Raw genomic sequence first — 22,772 nt, forward strand, 5'->3', positions numbered from 1 at the left:
ATCTCCCGGGAACCATCTGTCCCCGAGAACATCCCACTGGTGGGCTCCACCTCGTCTCATCAAGTAGCAGAGGACGAAGGCAAGCTAGATCGGCCCGAGGAAGGTTTTGGGGTATTTGACCTAGCCCTCCAATCCGAGGATCTTTCTGGTGACATAGGTGACCCAGCCTTGTCCGAGGCAGAATTGTCGTCAGTAGGCACCTCTTCTCAACCCGAGATGGGACTCAAGAGAAAGCCCCTGACCCCCCTTCTTGAACTTCTCGAGGGCCAACCTGGGAAGGATATGTAGGGAACGCCATAACCCAATGCTCCTTCCCCACCACCTCGGCCTCAGATTATCCAGACCAGGTCATCTTTCACCAAGTCACAGCCACAATCCCTCCACCCCGAACTTCCTGCTTCCTCCCAACCAGCTCGGCCTCCTCGACCTGAAGGTACTGATTCAAAGAGAAAGAGGAGCCCCAAGGGCAAGGAAGTCATGGACGGGGGAAAATCCCAACCTTCTAAGGAGAAGGAGGAGGCCTCGCGCACTAAACAACTGAAGATTGGACACCAGAGCAAGGACAAAGAAGCTGAAGTCCAATCCTCTCAAGGAAAGGGAAAGGGGATAGAGGCCCAGTCCTCGCCGAGTGCCTGGCTTCCAGCCCCAATGCTTCATGGGGGTTCGCTATTGGACACTGCATCCATGAGGGACCCTGGAGACGGCGAGGGTGGCTACGTGGCAGATGCACTAGGGAGAACCATGCTACTCCCTACTGACATGGATGGTCTGAGAAAAATGAGGATGCAAGAGGTCTTCCTCAGTACTAAGAGGTACTTGGGCATGGTAAGGTTTCTTGAAACCTAAAGCTTTATTAATTCTCGCTCCTGGTTTGTTATTAACTATGCGTTTATTTCCCTTACCAGGCTCTCTAGGCCACCTATAGGATGGAGGAAGAGGTGAACAATAAGAGTAAGGCGGCCGAGAATGAACGCACCAAGCGCATAACGGCCTCGAAGACCCTCCAAGCCTCTGAGGATGAACTCACCAAGGCCAAGGCTGACCTAACAGCTGCTATTCGCGAAAGGGATAGCGCCTCGGCGGGCCTAGCTAGCGCTCAAAAACAGGCCGAGGACCAAACAAAACGTCTACTTGAAGCCGAGGATCAGTTGCAAATAGCCAAAGATCTGATCGAGGTTTTAAATAAGAAGCTGGTCGTGGCTGAGCATGACAAAGGGGTGGCGGAATATGCTCGTGATGAAGCCCTAAGGGCCAAGCGGGAGGCCAAGTTTGCCAGAAATGAGGCAGAGGTTGCCAAGGAAACGGCTGAGGATGATGGTTATAATACGGGGGTGGCTGAAACCCAAGCCATCCTTAAAACCCAGATCCTTGGAGTATGCAGGTTTTATTGCTCCCAGGTTTGGGAAGAGGCATTGAAGCGAGCTGGGGTGGATGCTTCGTCTGATTTGTGGAAGGCGGAGAACATATTCTACCCTACAGCCATCCGCGAGGCCACTTCCTCCAGCTCCGTGGCTATGGGTGACCAACCCGAGGAAGGGGTCACTCAGTCGGAAGACTTACAGGTCAGCGGCTCTCCTGGCAAGATGCTCAAAGAGGGAGAACTTCAGGATGTGCTAGAAATATCTCAGCATACGGATCCTGGGGCACCTAAAGAGGTTACTGAGCCCGTGGTTGGCACTCAGGCGTCTAGTGCTGAGGAACCAGCCACACTTGCCCAGCCCCCGTAGGCAATTCCCCTTACTGTGGTCCCCAAGAGTACTGATACTGACCCAGTTCAGCCTTCCCCAGAAGGGGCTATCCTCCAGGGCGCCAAAGCTGATTCCATTCCGCCTTCCCAGGACATGGCCGACGCAAAACTAAAGAAATAGAAACCCTGGCTAGGTTCCGTATTTGTTTTTGGTTTAACAATTAACTTGTTTCTTATTCATTTTGAAAACTTCGTAATCTACTGGTAGTTTGAACCTGTTGAATATGTATATATGAAATCTTTTTCTTCCTTTTTCCCTTTAGTTACTTGTTAGTTGCCCTTGTCGATACTTACTATTGTTTATGAATTCTGAACTAATTTATCTTAACATGTTTGAATATTTGCGCATGCGATACATTTTAACATCATGTTTCAAAACCCTAGCTTACCTGCACCCGTAGAGCCTCGAACTCATTTCTAACCCCTATTCAACGAAGATATAGGTACCATTTTAGATGTCATGTGTAGTAGCTAAGTCCTGCTTAGAGCCCAGGTTTCTTTAAAGTAATTGGTTTCCCCATAGGTTTGAGTCCGAGGACCATACAATACATTGATTCTGTCCAAAACTCGATTTTGATATTGACAAGTAGTTGGTTTCTCCATAGGCTTAAGTCCGAGGACCATGCAATGCCTTGGTTCTGTCCAAAACTTGATTTTGATATTGATAAGTAGTTGGTTTCCCCATAGGCTTAAGTCCGAGGACCATGCAATGCCTTGGTTTTGTCCAAAACTTGATTTTGATATTGATAAGTAGTTGGTTTCCCCATAGGCTTGAGTCCGAGAACCATGCAATGCCTTGGTTCTGTCCAAAACTTGATTTTGATATTGATAAGTAGTTGGTTTCCCCATAGGCTTGAGTTCGAGGACCATGCAATGCCTTGGTTCTGTCCAAAACTCGATTTTGATATTGATAAGTAGTTGGTTTTCCCATAGGTTTGAGTCTGAGGACCATACAATACCTTGGTTCTGTCCAAAACTTGATTTTGATATTGATAAGTAGTTGGTTTCCCCATAAGTTTGAGTCCGAGGACCATGCAATACCTTGGTTCTGTCTAAAACTCAGTTTTTGATATTGATAAGTAGTTGGTTTCCCCATAGGTTTGAGTCCGAGGACCATGCAATACCTTGGTTCTGTTTAAAACTCAGTTTTTGATATTGATAAGTAGTTGGTTTCCCCATAGGTTTGAGTCCGAGGACCATACAATACCTTGGTTCTGTCCAAAACTCAGTTTTCTCATCTAAGTAGTTGGTTTCCCCATAGGTTTGAGTCCGAGGACCATACAATACCTTCGTTCTGTCCAAAACTCAATTTTCTCATCTAAGTAGTTGGTTTCCCCATAGGTTTGAGTTCGAGGACCATACAATACCTTGGTTCTGTCCAAAACTCAGTTTTTGACGTGGGACCTTGGCTCTAGGGGAATTAGCCCCTCGGCCAAGCCCCTAGAACCATCTATGCGATTGACGCTACCAAGCGTAGCCCCTAGTCAAGAATCATAGCCCCTAGCGGAACTTTACACTAGAACTCTGTAACCAGCTGTTAGAAATGACAAGGGAACTCTCTCGACCTACCGTCTATGCCAACACACAAGCCTTTCCCACAGACAGCGCCAATTGTAAGGACACGATTCGTAACGAACCGTAACGGTGTTGGGTTCGCACGTAAAAAGGCCCAAACAATATCATTTGTAGAGCGTGGGTTTGAAAGGCTAGGCCTTGGTCGCCAAACGGTGGGTTTTACGTGATATCCATACATGGTTAAGTCGTCTTCGCCTTAGGAATCTTTCTCCTGGAGGCGGGCTAGGAGGCTCTGGTTTTTGGCCATTTTTCCCAGCCCCCCTTTGGCGCACTAACTTTTACATTATATAGTCCTTCTTGATTGATCCTAGCCCTCCACTTGTTGGTCAGACAGGTGCTTACTTCTGTACCTGTCCCATCAGCTGTCCCCTCTTACTTTTCTGTTTAGTCGCGAGGATCGAAGTTACACCGTCCAAGCGCCTTTTCTCATTAACATGATCAGGATGTTGGCCGGTGCAGTTAATGCGGAAGGGACGTATTTTCCTTGAACCTATCTTGCACTGGCCCTCCATGTGGGCCCTATTCCACTCACATCCCCTTCAGGGGATTATTTGGGGATGGCCTTCACTAAGGCGTTACTCTTCTCATCAAAGTCTTGGAGTGCCGAGGACAGGGTCGTCCTCAGCTGTTCCCCTTAACCCCTCGGCCTTTGATCACTCGTCCTCAGCACACTACCTCCTCGGCACGGGCCCTGAGCCCGGATAGAGCGTGGGCCAGATCATAAGTTTCCCGGCCCTACAATGACAATTAATACAGATTTGATCATATATGATTTCAGAGATTTAAAAAATGCTGAGTTCTTTTTTTATAAATGATTGCATTATAATATTTAAAAAAACAATGATTTTGTGTCTTTTATCTTTGTTAAAGGGGTTTATTAATACTAAATGAATGTTTATTTTGAGTTTTTTATTGATTTTTTTTTTTTTTTTTTTTTTTTTTTTTTTTTGCGCTCCTAATTCCAAGTTATGGCTCCATTCAAGAATGGTGCCAAACAAACATGATATTCCATCATGAATTATGAATAGTAAGCCTGACACAAATCAAATGCACGGTTTTGTTTGTTACCCTGATGCTTACATAACATAGAAGATCGGCCCCTACCATCGTCATACAAACGTACACGTTAGGATGATGTGTAAAAGCTTTAGTAGCCTAGAAGTTAAAGAATACGAATAAAATTTGCCGTAAGAAAGTAAAATATATCACTTCCATGCAAGCTTACAAAACTTGACATCCCCAGAATACACACGAAATTATGGCTGGAGCTAGCCTATTTTATCACAAACTAAATTTCTAGCGATTTACACGAGTTTGCCGTAAGAAAGATAACATATTTAGTTTTTTTTTTTTTTTTTTCCTCAAAATTTTCATTTAAATCCGTAGCATATACCTGCATGTATGTCTATTTATATTTTGCTGAATTTTTAAAGCATCATTTTAAATCTTGAACTGAACAAAATATGTATACTTTAGCTATGACCATTAGAATTAGCTGAGAAAATCAATAATAATGAAGCTTCGTGAGGCTTGATTCTCCTGTAAATTAGGATCTTCTTTTTTGTTGTGAAATTTTAAAGTACTCGCAAGTGTACGAGCCGTACTGAAGTATAGTTTGACAAGAACAAGGTTGAACCCACAGTGACTTGTATGAACATAGGAAAATTAATTAAATCATAACCAAATTAATCCTAATCTAGTTTAATAAAAATTGATTGTTTTGAAATTAAAATAAACTAAGTAAATAATTAAACTAAGCAAAGATATTATATAAAGCAGTAAAAAGATGTAAACAATCTAGAGAAAGGAATTAAAGTTTTAGAATTCTCCTTGTAAGTCATATCAGCATATATTTATGATCATTAATTTTTTCCAACTACTGCATGATAATCTAGAAATCAATCTTGCTATCATGGAAAGTATTCTCATTAAAATCCTTGTTTTAAAAATCAAAAGCATGTTCTTCTTCACTTCTTAAGTATAAAATCAAATCATTAACTGTATCCGTTGACAAACAAATTACAAGAGATATCCAATTTTATAATCAAGAAATAATAAACTAAGCATTCAATTAATTAAAATAAATCCTAAATCATGAGAAAAACATGATTGAACTCATATCTAGAATCTCATTTTAGTAAATTGATATGAAGTAAGAACAATTTAAATCATTAAAGAACAACTATTGTGGGAAAAATCAAATCACATAAACAATACTGATAATCCTTAACAAGGTTTCATCATCAACTTTAATTATAAATTTAGCTACTCATAGTAATGGAAAGAAAACACAAAAATAAAATACTAAGCATTAAACTAGACAAATTATTAAAACCAACTGTCATGGAAGAAAACCAAAGAGGTAGTTGTGACCTATATGTTCAACCACTGGCTGTCCTCTGAATTTTGCCCTAAAGAGCCTTTAAATAGGTCAAAGAATCTTATTATAAGTTGAATTCTCGTTTAGAGAAAATCTTAAATTTTTAGACTTCACTTAACTGACGATTTTGGCCCATTTAACGTTAGAATTCAGATTTTTGGTAAACTACAAAGTTGTAGCCCTTTAAGTTAAATTTCTAGCTCAACTTGAATCATCGCGATTGGACATCTGAGCCGAAAGTTATGTCAAAAATACTAACTGATGCACAGGTTGGAATCCTAATCCGAATTGGACTTGAATTCGGTGCAAATTTCCTTTGATCTCTTGCTCCAATTGGACTTAAATTTAATTGAGTTGACCTTCTTTAACTTCATCATGACCATTGGAAAAGTAAAGTCTACTAGCTTTTTTTTTTTACACAAATCAACTTATTTAATTTCATTTTCCTACAAAATATAAATTCACGCAATAAAATTTAATTAAGTACAAAATTGATTATTTAGCATTATTCTAAAACTAAATATAAAATATAAAATGTATAAATTAACACAAAATAAATATACTAATACTTTCAAATAATAATAATATAAATATTTAAAATTAAGTTATTATCAGTGCATGGCCACATTTCTTTTCATTGGTAAAATAACATTCCACGTAAACATTGGGGACTGTTATAGCAAGAGCCAATGTGTCTGTCAACGCATGTTTTTGCCCACCTTGATAAATTGTTTATTTCCCTGAAAACAATGCAGGAGCCTTTATGATTTGGGATATTATCTCATGACTCTCTATTATTGAGAACACGAATCCCTTCATTTTATTTTCTATGATGTACAGTCCATTTGCATGGGAGATTATCCTTTAGGTTTTTGGGATTTGGGTTTCTATCTTTTCTACGGATGATTTTTATGCACAAATCTCAAAACAAGATTGTGACTGGCATGGGTTGATGTTAGATTCTTGAGCAATGCTGGTGCCACAATTTCTTAATTTTAGATTCTTTGCAAAAGCTGTTGATGGAAGAGAAAGTTAGCATGTTGGAAGTTTATGAGTACACGTTTGAAACAGCGTGTTATATTGGTGTTATTTTAGAAAACAACAATATAACATGTTTACCCCAAAAAAAAAAAAAAAAACAATATAACACGTTTGAAACAGTGTGTTATATTGAGATTTGGGTTTCTATCTTTTTCAATTTCTCAAAAAAAAGTTTTTTAAAATGGATAATTAATGTATGTTTTAAGGGCATATATTAATTGGATCATTTTATTACATGTTAAAATAGGTCACTGTTAGTAATAGATAAAAGTGATATTTAGGTATGTAGTTGGTAAAATGTGTTGATTGTTTAAGATCAATCACTTTAGTATGTTGTGAAATTAGGTATCCTAGATATATTATTCTAGTGGGGATTAATTCAGCCGATTATATCGATTATCCACAACATCAAAAATTTCAATTACCCACACAATATAACCTATAAAAAAACCAAGAATTAAATATCAAAAGCCAAAAAGGAAGAGAGTAAGAGAGACTAGAACCTTGACGATTTGATCAATACCCAAAAGGATAAGAGATCCTATATCTAGAGCATATACATGGAGGGTTGGGATGGCATGCATTCTCGTCAATACTACTGCTAGAGCTTAGAGGCTAGGTTGAGTGCATCCAAAATCTGAGTGGTGACCTAGATTCAAGGAAATTGGAGGTGGCAATCATGGGGGGATTTATTTCACTGAGAATGGGTGTGAAACAGAGGGGAGGAAATTCAAGAGAGGGGGAGAGAATCTTTATTAGGGTTGGGGACAAAACAACGTTATTTGATTTAAAACTAAACAACATCATTTTACTATATAAATTTTCTTTTTATTAAGAAAATGATTACACACACACACACACACACACACACACATATATATATATATTGTAAGGACCGGATTTAAGTCCCTAGCCCAAAAAATGGATGGACTTAGGACCAAAAAATCCAAAACAATGAATTTGTAAAGAGTGGGTTGGAAAACTAGGCTAAAATGAGTTGGACAACAAATAAAGTGGGTTCAAATGACAAGAATAGAAAGATAGATTGATTTAAACTAAAGAAAATTATCCTCGGCACAGTCCGAAGAGATCAGTTCTTATATATTTCTCACAAGTTTAATTACAAATTTCGTTTCTGATTGCTACAGTGTTTCTCCCTTGATTTCTCGATCCCCTTTTCTCAGAGTCCTTTTTCCATTTTATATTACCTTCCCATTTCATCTCCACCTTTCCCATTTCATCTCCACCTTCCACGTGCAGATCAGATTGCAGGTATTGATCCCTGTCCCATCAGCACATTCTTAAAGTCTTTAGGTAGTAACTGTAAGGCTGAAAGTTACTGTTTAGGTATCACTTCCTCATCAATGTGGCCAGAGAGTTAGCTACAGAGTATTTAATGCGGTGGTAGCAGCTTTCCCTTGAGATATTTCATGACTATTCTCTGTCCTGTTCCTTCCTGATACTTATCCTCACTCATGGAATGATTCAGAATGTTACTCTTGATGGCAAACCACATCCTCTAACCTCGGTTCTGCTTAGTTGAGGACGGATTCTCCCTCGAACCACCCTTTTGGACGACCCTAACCGGATTTCACCTCTTCACTTACTAACATGGTTCCTCATAAAAGTTTTTACCCTTCCTCGGATCATTTAACGTCCTCGGATTGGGCCCCTGGCCTAATATATACATAAATATGGGTTTCGGGGCCTAACACCCCTACACATATATATATATATATATATATATCAACACACATGTCGGCCAATTTGGTATTTGTTGGAATCCAAGATCCTGTTAAATTACCAATTTTTTTCTAAAAACTTAAATGTGATATAGAGTGGATGAGACATGAATCGAACCTCCTACTTTAATACCTTGTTAAATTATCGATTCTCTCAAAAGTTTAAACTATTGAAAAATGGTAAATTTAATCATTTAATCACTTAATTCTAACATATCCATCGTCAATAACCATACCTCTCGACATCAAAAAGACATCTATGCCTTAGACCGTTGCCCTATAAACGGTTCGCAGCTCTTCAACTCAATATGATCGGTGTGGCAATGGCTTAGTTTGTTGAGCTAGATTGGGGCTTGAAGATCTCTAAGCCTAAAGAGTTGGATTGAAAATAGTGATATAAAAAGCTTAGGCCATCTTTGGTGACTATTTTTGTTTTTTGTTTTCAAAATTTTGTTTTAAAAAATTATTTTTATTTTATTAAAAAAAAAAAACAAATACATGTGTGTATACAATCTCATGCTAGCACAACAGGTACATGCACATGCTGCCAAAGTAAAACAAGTCCAGTACTAACTAAACACATAGATAGTGTATCATTCAAACACAACTAAAAGCCAGAAATGAGATATATCTTTTAAACACATAGATATTGAATATCATGAATTCCCTACAAACTCATATTCCATTCCCATTGTGACCTCCTTTGGCTTTCACTTCGGATGAGAATGTTGGTCTTATGATTTGGAGGCTTTTTGAAGGTGGGTTTTTGATGGTGCACATAAAGGTTGATGCTTGGTTCAACAATGGTGGTGTGACATGGAGGATTTGTGGATGACGATAGGGAGTAAAGGAGGGAGAGAGTGGTGGGTTTGGCTGCATGTTTCAAAATTTTTCCGTGTGCTTTTGGTTTTATTTTATTTTATTTTTGTTTTAGCCAAGATTCGAAGCTTGGACCTCATTTACGTGGACTTGCTTTCTCTGCGTTTTCAAAATTGAAAACACCTCGTTAGCAGTTTTCAATTTCTTATGAAAATTGAGATTTGGAAATAGTTTTTTGGTTTCAGTATATTTTAAGTTACTAAACATGTTTTTTGCTTTAGAAAATAGAAATAGTTTTTGAAAACAGAAAATTAAGGAAAAAAATTACCAAACATACCATTAGATTTTTGTAAATTTTAAGAGAGAGAGAGAGATGTGCGCTTGCTTTTGTTACCAAAACCCTAGTTTTGTCTTAATAAAACTAATAATAAAAACCTATGCTATTGTACATTTCTATTCTATCTTCTTTCACTCCTAGTTGAATTAAAAACCAACTCAAAAAAAAAAAAAAAAAAAAAAAAAAAACAAAACAAAAGGATGTTTCTATAATTATAAAACCGTTGATATGTAAATTAGAAAGGGAAAGTCCTTCGGTTTAATTTTAAGAAGTGATAGTGAAGTTGGGGATTACCATGGATTGTGTCTAATGAGTAATTAGGTAATCTACCCTAATCAGTCCCCAAAAAGACAAATTTTTCTGTCAGAAATATGAACCCCAACGTGGAATAGGTTGGGTTGTGGAAATGATTGTTAGTTTTTGCATTAATACTCGAATGGTACTACTCATCAGAGTCTGGACTGTGGAGTCAAGGACTGAGCGAGAGCAGCTAGCTACCACAGACATCATTATGTAGCTGCCATGCCCATTAATTAGACGGTCAGGCCAATCAAGTCTGCCTTTGGTAACTCCACAAATAGCCACATTTTTTTGCTTATTTTGGGAGTCCCACACCAAAATAAAATTTTTTAAAAAAAATTCCCCTCCTTTTTACTTTTTACCGTTTATATATTCAACAAATACACAATCAATAAAATGATCCAAAAGATTCCAAACTTACTCCCAAGTATTTTGACATAGTTGGGGGGCCAAATATTTGTTTGAGAAAGGCACAAGACAAAAAGTGTGCTCATGAATTTAATCACATACACACAATCAATAAAATGATCCAAAAGACTCCAAACTTACTCCCAAGTATTTTGACATAGTGGGGGGGGGGGGGGGGGGGGAATATTTGTTTGAGAAAGGCACAAGACAAAAAGTGTACTCGTGAATTTAATCACATAGGCACAATCAATAAAATGATCCCGAAAGACTCCAAACTTACTCCCAAGTATTTTGACATAGTGGGGGGGGGGGGAGGGAATATTTGTTTGAGAAAGGCACAAGACAAAAAGTGTACTCGTGAATTTAATCACATAGGCACAAGACAAAAAGTGTACTCATGAATTTAATCACATACATATAATCCCAAGGGCAAAGTAGTTTAACCAAAAAAATAGAGAAACAAAAAGGTTAAAATGAAAAATTCACCCTCTAATTTTTCAAAATTCATTTCAGTCCTCTAAATTTCAGATTTATTCAATTAAGACATTTTTGTCAACTTTTGTTAAATTAAAAAAAAAAAATCTAGAAAATATTTTTCAATCATGAATTGAATTTTTTAAATTAAAGAAAATTTGAAGAAAAATTAAAAAAATTGAAAAATTAATCACAACATATAACAAAAGTCAATAAAAAAACTTTAATTAAATAAACTTGAAAATTAGAGGACTATAATAAACGAAAATGCAGTTAGAGGATTGAAATTAATTTAAGTAAAACATAAAGTGTAGGTTTTGCATTTTAACAAATATATATATATATATATATATGTGTGTGTGTGTGTGTGTGTTTTTTTTTTCTTTCTTTAATTATAAATCATACCAATATTATTAGAAATAGAATACCCATCTCCAATTAGATAATTAGAGAGAAGCTTTGTCTGTTCTTAGCTAATTGATGTTTAGGGTTTTTGTTGCAGCCTTAACTTAAGTAATGCTGTTTCTATTTTCTGAGACTTCGCATTTCGCACCGAATGTTGATATGACTTTTGCAAAGAAAAAGGTACCAATAGTTGGGAGATGAATTATATTTATATACATCTTGAAAATTTGTGGTTTGACACTTTGGCTAGCCTTGCATCCTATGCAGTGGACATATATAGCACGTGTTCAAAAATAAGACAATAGAACAAATGAACAATAATTAGTGTATATCTTGCACATGCACAACTTAAAAGTTAAAACCCTTAAATTTATATAACGTGATTGTATTTCACTGCTACATGAAAAGGACTAGGCTTAGGGTTCTCTATTTCGACAATTCACATGCAATATGGTACTTATAATAATCAATAACCCCCGTGAGTTCGTACTTTATCATAGCTCAGAGGCCCGATCATGAAAACCAACCAATATATATATATATATATATATATATTTTTTTTTTTCTTTTTGAAGAAAACCAACCAACATTCAATTAAACTATTTACCTATTGTTAATGAGCGATGCTAACTATTGTGAAGAATTTTATAGTTCAATTAACACTTTTAACAAAAATATTTAAAGTTAATTTAAATCATCTCTTCTAACTATCAAGTTATAAAAAGAAAAAAGAAAAAAAATGGCTAACAACGCAACCTTTATAACAATATTTATGATAAGGCTGCTATATAATGAATTTTACAAAACCAATAGTGTCATAAATCATAGAAAAATAAAAAATAAAAAAATTAAAGAAGTTACAAATTTTACTAAATATGGCTTACAAATAGATATAAAAATAAAGATTGATGGATTTTAATAAAATAATAAATGAATGTCTGAATTACTTTTTATACTTGGTAATACATTAGTTTGTAAAAATTATATAGTAAAATTTGTAATTCCTAACATCACTCATCCTAAATGAGAAGTGTGACGCTTACAATATTTTCACATGCAGTAAGTCCTAAATGATAGATTACTGTTGATTTTAATCTGGACCCATCATTAAAATACTTTCTTTTCCACTAATAATAGCAAGTAATAAACCTATCACCTAAAATTTGTTGTGAAATTATTATGAAAATGTTGTGAACATAACAATGATAATATTTCTCTTCTTGAATTACTACGTTGTTGAAATCTACTAATTGCAACATTGCTATATTAGTTTGTCGACTTTCTTTTTTTATTTTTATTTTTTTTATAAAGTTATAAATTTTATGCAGTAAAATTTATAATTGTATTAGTATATTTTTAAAATTTAAATAATCTTTAACATTTTCTTTTCAAAAATTTCTCTGGAAAGAGAGAGAATCTGGAAATTGGATTCCATCCGGGCCTGAGTGAGATAATATATAAACTGAAGAAGAAGCAGGCCAGGAGGCCACTCAAAGGGCCAAAAGTGTGTATTTTTATTTTGTTCATGCATGTGGTGTGGGTTGGTTTACTAGACTGCAGGCTGACAATAAACACGTACAAAAGCATTTGTTATTTCTTGTCCCCGACACAGGACACAATTGATTGACCAGGAAACAAGAAAAAGTTAATGGTTATCTTTCTTTCTTTGTTGTTTTTCGTACAGTCAAAACTTTTTGCATCCATGGCAATCTCGTCAATATAATTAGGAAAAATAAGACAAAGTGTTTTTTTATATTAAAAAAATAAGAAATAAATTAGTAGGGAATGGAATTATGAATTTAAAAAGGGGTTTAAAGCATTTCAAGTATCATTCAAGGAGGAAGTCTAGTTTCAAGCTACCTTGGATAAAGGATCTTCTATGGTTTGTAAATGTTAATGTGTTTGTGTGTAATGATTGAATGATGGATGAAAGTATAAAAGAAGAATATACAAAAGTTTACGTGGTTTGACTTGATGACTTATGTCCATGGTAAAAAAATCATTAAATGATTACATATTGATATTAAACACACGTATTACAGATTTACAGCGAACCTAATGTAGAGTTTATATACTAGTAAATACTTGACTAACCCTATATTAGCCACAGACTAATCTAATGTTAAGTTGTTTATTCTACAAGTATATGAGCCTCTAATTGGTTTGAGTTACTTGAAGCATAATGTATTTAATACCCCCTCAAACTAAAGGTGAAAACTTGAGTTTTGAATGTATAGCTTAGTGTGGCAACTATGTTGCTCAATTGACATGACAAAATTTTTTGTCATTGACATGACATTGATGATGAAGTTGACGTCTTTTTAAAACCATTTTAGGATGACTTTAGTCTTATAGATTTGATTAGTAACTAATATTAGAGATGGTGCCTCACCAAGGGGAGGTGATTAGTTCGAATTTTTTCCTCTTGAAATGACAACTTAATTAGAAGGAAAAAGTTAACAGATACTCTAAAGGCATTAGTTTAAGATATTTAATACAATTGGTTTGAGTTACTTGAAGCATAATGTATTTAATACCCCCTCAAACTAAAGGTGAAAACTTGAGTTTTGAATGTATAGCTTAGTGTGGCACCTATGTTGCTCAATTGACATGACAAAATTTTGTGTCATTGACATGACATTGATAATGAAGTTGACGTCTTTTTAAAACCATTTTAGGATGACTTTAGTCTTATAGATTTGATTAGTAACTAATATTAGAGATGGTGCCTCACCAAGGGGAGGTGATTAGTTTGAATTTTGTCCTCTTGAAATGACAACTTAATTAGAAGGAAAAAGTTAACAGATGCTCTAAATGCATCGGTTTAAGATATATTTTTAGAAACTTTTTATGAAAAAAACGTAATTAATTTTTTTACGGCTTTTTATATTTTTTATAAAAATTATATCAAAATTTTTCTAAAATGGTTTATATACGAACTCTTTTTTTTTTGCTAAATATATATGAACCTGTTAAGTGTTAACATACCCTATCTAGAATACTTATATGGGATTCATATAAATTAGTATGTAATATGTATAGAGAATAGACACACACAAAGGAGCTACTCCCAAGAAAAGAAAGGATAGAGAAAGTATGATTGAGTGGTCATGAATTTCAAGGTTCAATTCATTGTATTTCATAGGGAGAGAAAACAAAGACACGAGGGCGACTAGAGTCAAGAAGATGAGTTTTTGAAGTATTCTTAATGTTAGTTGTTTACCATTGATTGTGATCCCCGTTAATCAATTGGTTTACACACTATGGGCATGCCTCTCTCTCAATTCTTTTGTTAGTTTCTTCCTGTTACTAATTATTGTGCCATAATAATGGTCAAACAAGTAAGTAATTAGGGTCATTGAACGGCCAATGGGTTAGACTTTAAGGTTCTATTTGCTGTCATTTTCTGACAAGTTATAAATACACCCACCCAACCTCACCCCCCAAAAAAATCAACAAAAAAAACAAAGAAACAAACCAGCACCGACACCAACCTTTTTTATTTTATTTTTTATTTTAGGGTGAAAACTGAAAACTTTAACTAAAACGGCTAAATTAGCCTAAAGTATGTAATAAAATTGTGGTGTCCACACTAAAAAGTTTAAAATGTTAATAATATATTTAGTCAGACTATGAGCAATTGAGTTACATTTTCTTTGTATGAGAATAAAGTAATGGATCAAAACACTGAGGTGGTAAGTTAGTAACTCATTGTGAGCTTATATGAAAATCAATACTTGTAATTCATCATTTATGAAGAATGTTTTTGGAAAAAATTTGTGTTAATATAGGCAACCTTGCAGCTCAATGGCATCACTACTGTCCTTTATTAGGAAAACTAAGATTCAAAACCCCACTCTTCCATGGCTGTAACAATCAAATTATTAAGAAATTAAATAAATAAAGTATAGGTAGAACTTAATCCAAATTCCAACAAAAAAAAAACATTGAAAAAATGCGGCCAACTTAATGAACTATTTCAACTTGTTTTGAAGGATTTTTTTTTAACACTTATAATAAATCTTGCTTTAAGTTAACAATTACTACAATGTTAACTCCTCCCCATTTCTACAGATAACACAGAAAACAGAAAATGTTAATATAGCTTCCAAGTTCTAAAGAGAATAAAAAATAATAACTACAATGTTATTGGCAAACTAATTTCATGATAGGATTCTGTGACAAGGCAGAATGGGCAGAAAAAGGCCAGCACATATGATTTGATAACGTGAGGATCATCTTTAGTAGAAGCTTGTCGTCTTTGATGCTTGATAGAAGAATTTGTTGTTTTTGTAACACCATGTGACCATGCTCCTCCCATGTAAAACACAATGGGAAAATGTGACAGCTATAAAGTATATAGCTTTCACTTCTTCCATTATCACGCTGCAAAGAAACAGTAAAGAAGTTTGTTTCATATTCATAATTAAGAGAAAATTACTCCAGAACCAGCAGCCAATAAATATATTGGTTAAAAAATCATAAATGCATAGGACTGACTTGATAACTTTAAATTCTGAATCAATTTCTCCACCATAATTCTCTGCTGCACCCCACTCAAAGATTCAGAGTTCATAATTGCATTAGCAACAACTATGACTGTAGAAGGAGAGGAGGCATTGACCTGCAATTCAATAAGATATTATAAGAATTGTATCAAGATAGCTCAGTGACAGTGGCACCATCCGTGGTGTCCGATTTCTGTGGTTCGAACTTTACCCCCAAGTGCTTCACATTGAAAGTGACTCCCCACAATAATTGGAGGTAAGACTGTCCACCAATTACCTCTCTCAAACGCCACAAAAGTGAGGGTTTTATGCACTAGGTACAAACTATATTATAAGAATAATATTAGGAAGTGTCTTTAATAAAGATTATTAATTTTCAGGCAACAAGGTTGCAAAATAAAACAGTTCAGAAAAATTACATTTTAAACATTATATTTTAGGGGTGTAACAAATTAAACCTTAACCCATTTAAGTGTAACGACATTTTGTTCGGGGTTTTAATATAGGGTGAGGCTTTAATTTATCACCATTTCAAACCTCGGGGTTTAATTTGTTACACCCATAACCTATAAGGTTTAAAATGTAAGTTTTCCAAACAGTGTTTGTGTAGTCTAAAGGGGCCTCAGGCCCATATCAAGAGAAGGTCATAATCTCATGGACTAAAAAAATTGGAAACAGGTGAATGTCTAACCCAATTACAAATAGGAGGGCCTCAAGAAAAGGATGTATACCCAAACACGGCCATTTAAGCCAACTGCTGTCTCAAAGGAAAGCTTCTTCCCCAAAGCATCGAGAACTGGACATGTTGGTGAGCTCAGGAGCCTAGAGACAAGACAAGAGATGAATCAATGTATCATTATAGCATAGAGGAAATCTCAAGCTTTATAACTATGCTATATAGTGGGGTGCATAAGTTATGTCTAACCATCAATAGGAGGGGGGCGAAAATGATATATAGTTACCATGAGTTCAGGCTCATGTCTAGATTTTAAAAAGGTCTGTCAAACATCAAATATGAATTAGAGGGGAAGCAAAATTCTCACATTCTTGACAGACCAGTTGAAGATTCAAACATGTAGCCATCTTTAAGCTGGCCAAATTCTGCTGCTTTCCCACTGGCTGACAAATGCAAAACAAGGTAATGAAAAGGTCAAGAGATGACCCAAAAAATCAAATCAACAAGTAAACTTGGAAACTAATAAAAGTCAGAAGCATGACATATATATATATGGGGTAACATCAGACAAAATAAATAAATAAATAGAAACCAACCATCAGTGCATGACAACTCAGGATTCATGCCAGGGTTTGCCTTCACGAGCCGAACATAGAGCAAAGTACCTATCTGCAGCACAACACATTAACAAGAAGAAAAATATTGCAGAAGCAAACAAATAATTGATATAAGTCAATCATCATTTTCCACTTTGCATAAATCAAGAGACAGAAATATTAGAGTAGAGACTGTCAATGTTTTCAATACTACAATCACCTTTCTTAATTTTTTTAAAGAGTATATCTTTTAATCCATAACAAAGAACTGACTATGGTGTAAAGCAAGCTCTTAGAGCAGTCAAACAAGGAAAGAGACTGTTCATGCTATTAACTCATTGCCAAATACAATCCAGAAAGAAAAGTGTAGCTTTTTCCTTTAATTTCAAAATTAAGAAGATTAACTTCTTTTTAGAAGGAACCAGAATAGTGTGGAAAGAAATGCATCTAGCAAGTATATGAATGTAGAAGTCATATCTAGTTTACAGCTTCAACGATCTTATCTGTTGGAAAAAGGATTCTCTGAAGTCAAAAGGGCAACACCACAAGAAGTTGAACCATGTTACCAATAGTCAGGAGATGTGTAAAACTATTTCTAAAAGATCTCCACAGAGTTGAAGATGTTTGTGCTTTTAACTAGTTCAACAATATCCATGACATCATCCATATATTGCAGGCAAGCCACTGGCAGCAAAATGAAGATCAACTACTCTTTTTTCCTTGGATTGGTAAGTAACATATACACCCAGTGAATCTTTAACTCACAACCTCAACCTCCCTTCCCATCCTTATGGGGAGAGGAAGTACCATTTGAGCTAGAGCTCATTGGCAGCAAAATCAAGACCACTGTTCAGGTTGCCTTCAGTGGTATGAGTGAGAAATATTGATTTTCTTTCTCTTATTTTCCAACAGAAAGACCTCGAGGAAGCAACTTTGAATTTAGAACACCTCTCAGCCTTCTCTCCCTATGTGTTACAACCTAAAGAAAAATAATATAAGATGTAGGAAAACACAACAAATTGACTTCCCAGGAAATATGCATACAATGATGCATGGGTACATGATGTATCCATGGTTAAACTAAAGAATGAACAACCTTGTCTTTGCAATTAACATATAAGCATGACCTTAAACTTGTACACACCTCAAACCTTGGTATGTTTCTTCTAGTTCCTCCTTCAAATGCAAGCACAGGCAAAAATGCCAATCCAGGTCCTTTTATGTCCACAAGAAAGTTCTGCAAATGATGGACAAAAAGATCATATAAAGTTATTCTAAAGTTCATAAAAACACAAAACTTTTTGACAACAGGTACTTTTTAAGTCCAAGAAAGGTATCATAAAGAAATTCAATGCAAAAAACCAATAATTTACATAAAGAGAGAGTATTCACTTGGAAGCATACTTCCAAATTGTGGCCAACCCTAGCTAATAGGATCCATACCCGACCACAAATTTTAGGGACTAAGGCGTTGTTGTTGTTGTGTCTATATATATATATATATATATATATATTCATTCTAAAATTCAGATCCATTCAAATCTCCACGTCAACATTGGTACCCCCTTTCTAAAAACACAGCAATATATATCATCATCAAGGTTGGGATGTCTAACTTGCAGGCTTGCAGCGCGCGCGCACACACACACAATTTTTATTTTTTTAAAAACATACATAGATTCGTAGGTAAAACAGACACTACAAGTAACTTTTTTAAGTCCTCAGAGAGGGAATTCAATCTCTACAGAGATTAGAACAACAGCTATAATTTCATGAAATTCATAAATAAACTAGGGTACATGGATCATAACAATTAAGTGACAAAATGGCTGCCAAAATTTTAAAAAACAACAAAGCTAAAATAAGAAGAAGTTTCTACTAGCAATGGAGGTTAATAATACCAAATTCAATAATGTAATCAAGTAAAATTTCTTACATCTGCTTTAGAGTCCACCACAATTCCAAGAACAGAATCTCCTGCATGAGGCACATACTGTACAAAGTAACAAATTCACAACATTAAAAGAAGAGGAAAAATAAGAAAAATAGAAACAAATTGAAAGGCATGTAAAGGACTGCCACAAATTTTTTATTTTATTTTTGATAAGTATGTGAAGGAACTATAGCAAACAATTTAGAGATCATTGTCACCCAATCTAATTGACAGAATCAAAGCACCACTGAAGTATACAACATAAAAAGGAAAACTATCCATTTTCAATACAGGGCTGGAATAATCACCAGTGACCGCATAACCTAAAACACTTCAAAATTAGTCCCAACCTGTTGAAGATGATGCAAAATGCACCACATCAGTAAGTTTGAAGACCAAAGCTGATAAACTGAAGCGCACCGTTTCATTAAAAAAAGAATCATCAAACGCACTATTTCATTAATGCAAACAACTGAGCCAATGGTCTTGCTCAAACAGTGTCTTATTGGATGTTTAAATATCAGTTATCTAGGCGTGTAAATCAGTTAGAGAGCTGAGCCTAACTCCCTCCACATTATACGGATCCAATCCGTAAATCCAGGGTTACAGTTTTTATTCAGTTAGTGATATTGTTTAGTATAAATACAGCATCATACTTCTGAATGTAAAATAAGCAAGGTTTAATACATTTTTCACTCTTTCATCTCTCTCTCTTTCTCTCTCTTAACTTTCTCTACAATTCTCAGCAATACTCTTTGTACTTGCTTGTTGTTCATCAATCTTGCTAAACACAGTTAGATTTCTCTGTTAAATTTCTTCATGGTATCAGAGCCTTTGGTCTCTGCAAGCAATTCAACCATGGCAGCATCTAGCTCAGCTATGGCTTCTTCGTCTACAGTTCCTATTACTTCTGTGAATGGATTCAAATATTATATTCTTTTCATTGATCACTTCACTAAATTTACTTGGATTTATTTGCTTCAGAGTAAATCTGAGGTCTTTGATAAGTTTGTTCATTTCAAAAACCAGGTAGAAAATCAGTTTTCTGTCAAAATAAAGACCTTGAGGTCTGATGGAGGTGGGGAATACACATCTAACATTTTCAAGTCTTATCTGTCCCAAAATGATATCATACATCAGATTTCTTGCCCATACACTCCTCAGCAAAACGGCTTGGTTGAAAGGAAGCACAGACATCTTGTTGAGGCCATAATCACATTGCCGTCTCAAGCTTCCATTTCAACTGCCTATTGGTCTTATGCTGTTCAAACAGCAGTCACCTTGATCAATTTACTTCCCACTTCTGTCTTAAATTTTCATTCCCCTTGGCAAAAGTTATATAATTCCCAACCTGATTTCTCACAGCTCAAAGTCTTTGGTTGTGCCTGTTATCCCAATCTCCTATACCTCCCATAAGCTAGAACCTAGATCTAAAGAATGTCTTTTTCTAGGATATTCCACACTCTCTAAGGGCTATCTTTGTCTTGATCTTGTTACTAAACATCTTTACACCTCTAGGCACATGGTCTTTAATGAGTCCAAATTCCCTTTTTCCACCACTTCTCCATCTTTATCTGCATCCCCTTCTTCAATACCATCCTCAGTGTCTAATCCCTTGTGGCTGTCTAATCTCCTTTATCTTCACTCCACTAATCAGAATTCTCTTTTAGGACCTTACACCTCTTCCACTACCTCTCCCCAACCTGATCTCACCTCCTTTCCACCTTTCACTGAATCCCTACCAATTCATCTCCACAAGACAGTTCAACTATACCTACTGCTGCAGTTCCCAATTCTGCCATCCTAGTTCCTTCAGTCCCAGCTTCAGCAGAACCTACCGCAGAACCTACCAGCACCACTGACCTTTTTCCTATTTCCTCAACCACGAGCACCATCCAAAATACCCATCCTATGCAAACTAGATCCAAGAGTGGAATTACAAAACCCAAACTATGCTACAAAGCTGTTATGGATTACTCTTACACAGAACCTCCCACTTACAAGATTGCTTCTACATATCCAAAGTGGTGTGAAGCTATGGATGCTGAATTCCAGGCTCTTCAAAAACAGGAAACTTGGTTCCTGGTTCCACCTCCTCCTAATGTAAATTTGGTAGGCTGCAAGTGGGTGTTTAAGATCAAGTTACACAGTGATGGTAAATTAAGCAAGGTTTAATACATTTTTCACTCTTTCATCTCTCTCTCTTTTTCTCTCTTAACTTTCTCTACAATTCTCAGCAATACTCTTTGTACTTGCTTGTTGTTCATCAATCTTGCTAAACACAGTTAGATTTCTCTGTTAAATTTCTTCACAACCTACGCCCCACCAAATGCCATAGTCTCAATTTTTCAGGGTTAGTTATGAATCCTCAACAAATTAGTCAAGGTTTGTCACATATATTCTTTTCTACCACTCTACTCTATCCGAAGGCATTGCCACCTAAAATAGATTATTGCCATCATTTGCAGGTTTAACATTAGTGCCTTGGATGCACGGACATTAATTTGGGATGCCATACTTGTGTCGTATCTGTATTGTAACAATGTCCTATTTGCCGTATCATGTTATAATTTTTCAATGTCTGTGCATCCTAGACAAATGCCTACTAGAAAACATTGCAATTCCACGTAGCATCGGAATGAAAAATACACAATAGGTAAGGTATCTGGTTATTGAATTACTTAAAAAAAAGAAAAAAAAAAAAAGAAGAGCTTGAATAACATTAAGAATCATAATAAGGTAACAATACACTAGGACATGTAAAAATCAAAGCTTGTAAAGATTGATTTATTTTGTTGACACTCAGCATACAATTTAATACAATACTCACCCTTTTCTGGGAGCTTTCGACCCAATATTTGTTTGGATTTGAGAACCTGAGCTTTCCAGCCTTCATGACAGAAATAGCATCACAATCCTGAAAATTTACCCAAGATGAATGCCAATCAACCTCTAATCAATGAAAGTGGAATAAACATACAATTTTTACTATAAGCTGATTTTTTCCACTCATACAAGAAGAATAAAAACAAAAAGGTCACGGGTTCGAGTCCAGGAATCAGGCTGCCTACCAATCACCTCTCCCAAAACCCCGCAAAAGTAGGACCTTTGTGCACAAAATTTTATAGAAAAGAATAAAAAATAATTAAGTTTACCCATTTGACTTCTCTATCCCATTCAAGTGAAAAATAAAAACCTTAGGCAAAGAACAGACCTGTCGGAGACCACCACCGAGTTTTAAGGTTTGGTTAGTCATGTTTGAGAGATCGAGAACGACGTCGCCTGGTACCTAAAGCACCCACCAAAGAATAAAATTGGTTAATTGGGTCACTGTTTTTAACTGGTGAGAAGGTTATAGAGAGAAAGAGAAGATGTACTTACGACTGACTGGTCCACAAAGCTCGTTGGTGAGCTGGTGGGTTTGTTTTCCATTGTACACCTTTTTAGAGAAAAGCCGCCGCGTCTGTGCTGTTTTTGTTTGAGAATCAGTGATCAGAAATTGGCGTTGTGGGTGTGAGAGCATATAGAAGAAAGAAGGGTGCAGGGAATTTTTGTTCTTTGAGGTTTGAAGTTTGAAGTTTGAACACGGCAAGTCGTGTGTGAGGACCGAAACAACAGAAAGCTAAAAAGCCTAAAACTACTTGGGCAGTGGTGAGCTGTGTGGCAAAACGACTTGTCGTATAACATTTGATTTAGACATTGCAGGAGCTTTAATCCACATTTGCTCTCCTCAATTTGTAACAGTCCCCCTCAAGCGTGGAACATAAAAATTGATGGAATCTAAGAGCTTTTAGCTAGGATATTAGTAATTTGAAGGGTACCAATTACACA

The 22,772-nt window shown here is 35.8% G+C and overlaps 1 protein-coding gene across 1 annotated transcript; it reads right to left on the reverse strand.

Annotated features, from left to right (window-relative positions):
- Positions 1-15,194: 15,194 nt before the first annotated feature.
- Positions 15,195-22,547, reverse strand: LOC115977578 (putative exosome complex component rrp40). Its single transcript, XM_031099510.1, has 10 exons — positions 22,323-22,547; positions 22,156-22,230; positions 21,772-21,858; positions 18,945-19,001; positions 18,153-18,245; positions 17,009-17,081; positions 16,780-16,855; positions 16,468-16,558; positions 15,729-15,852; positions 15,195-15,614 (listed from the first exon to the last, which is right to left on the reverse strand). The coding sequence occupies exons 1-10, from the start codon at positions 22,371-22,373 to the stop codon at positions 15,610-15,612; spliced, it is 732 nt and encodes a 243-aa protein (XP_030955370.1). The 5' UTR covers positions 22,374-22,547; the 3' UTR covers positions 15,195-15,609.
- Positions 22,548-22,772: the final 225 nt, after the last annotated feature.

Source organism: Quercus lobata, chromosome 2 (genome assembly GCF_001633185.2).
Source record: "Quercus lobata isolate SW786 chromosome 2, ValleyOak3.0 Primary Assembly, whole genome shotgun sequence".
Lineage (NCBI taxonomy): Eukaryota > Viridiplantae > Streptophyta > Magnoliopsida > Fagales > Fagaceae > Quercus > Quercus lobata.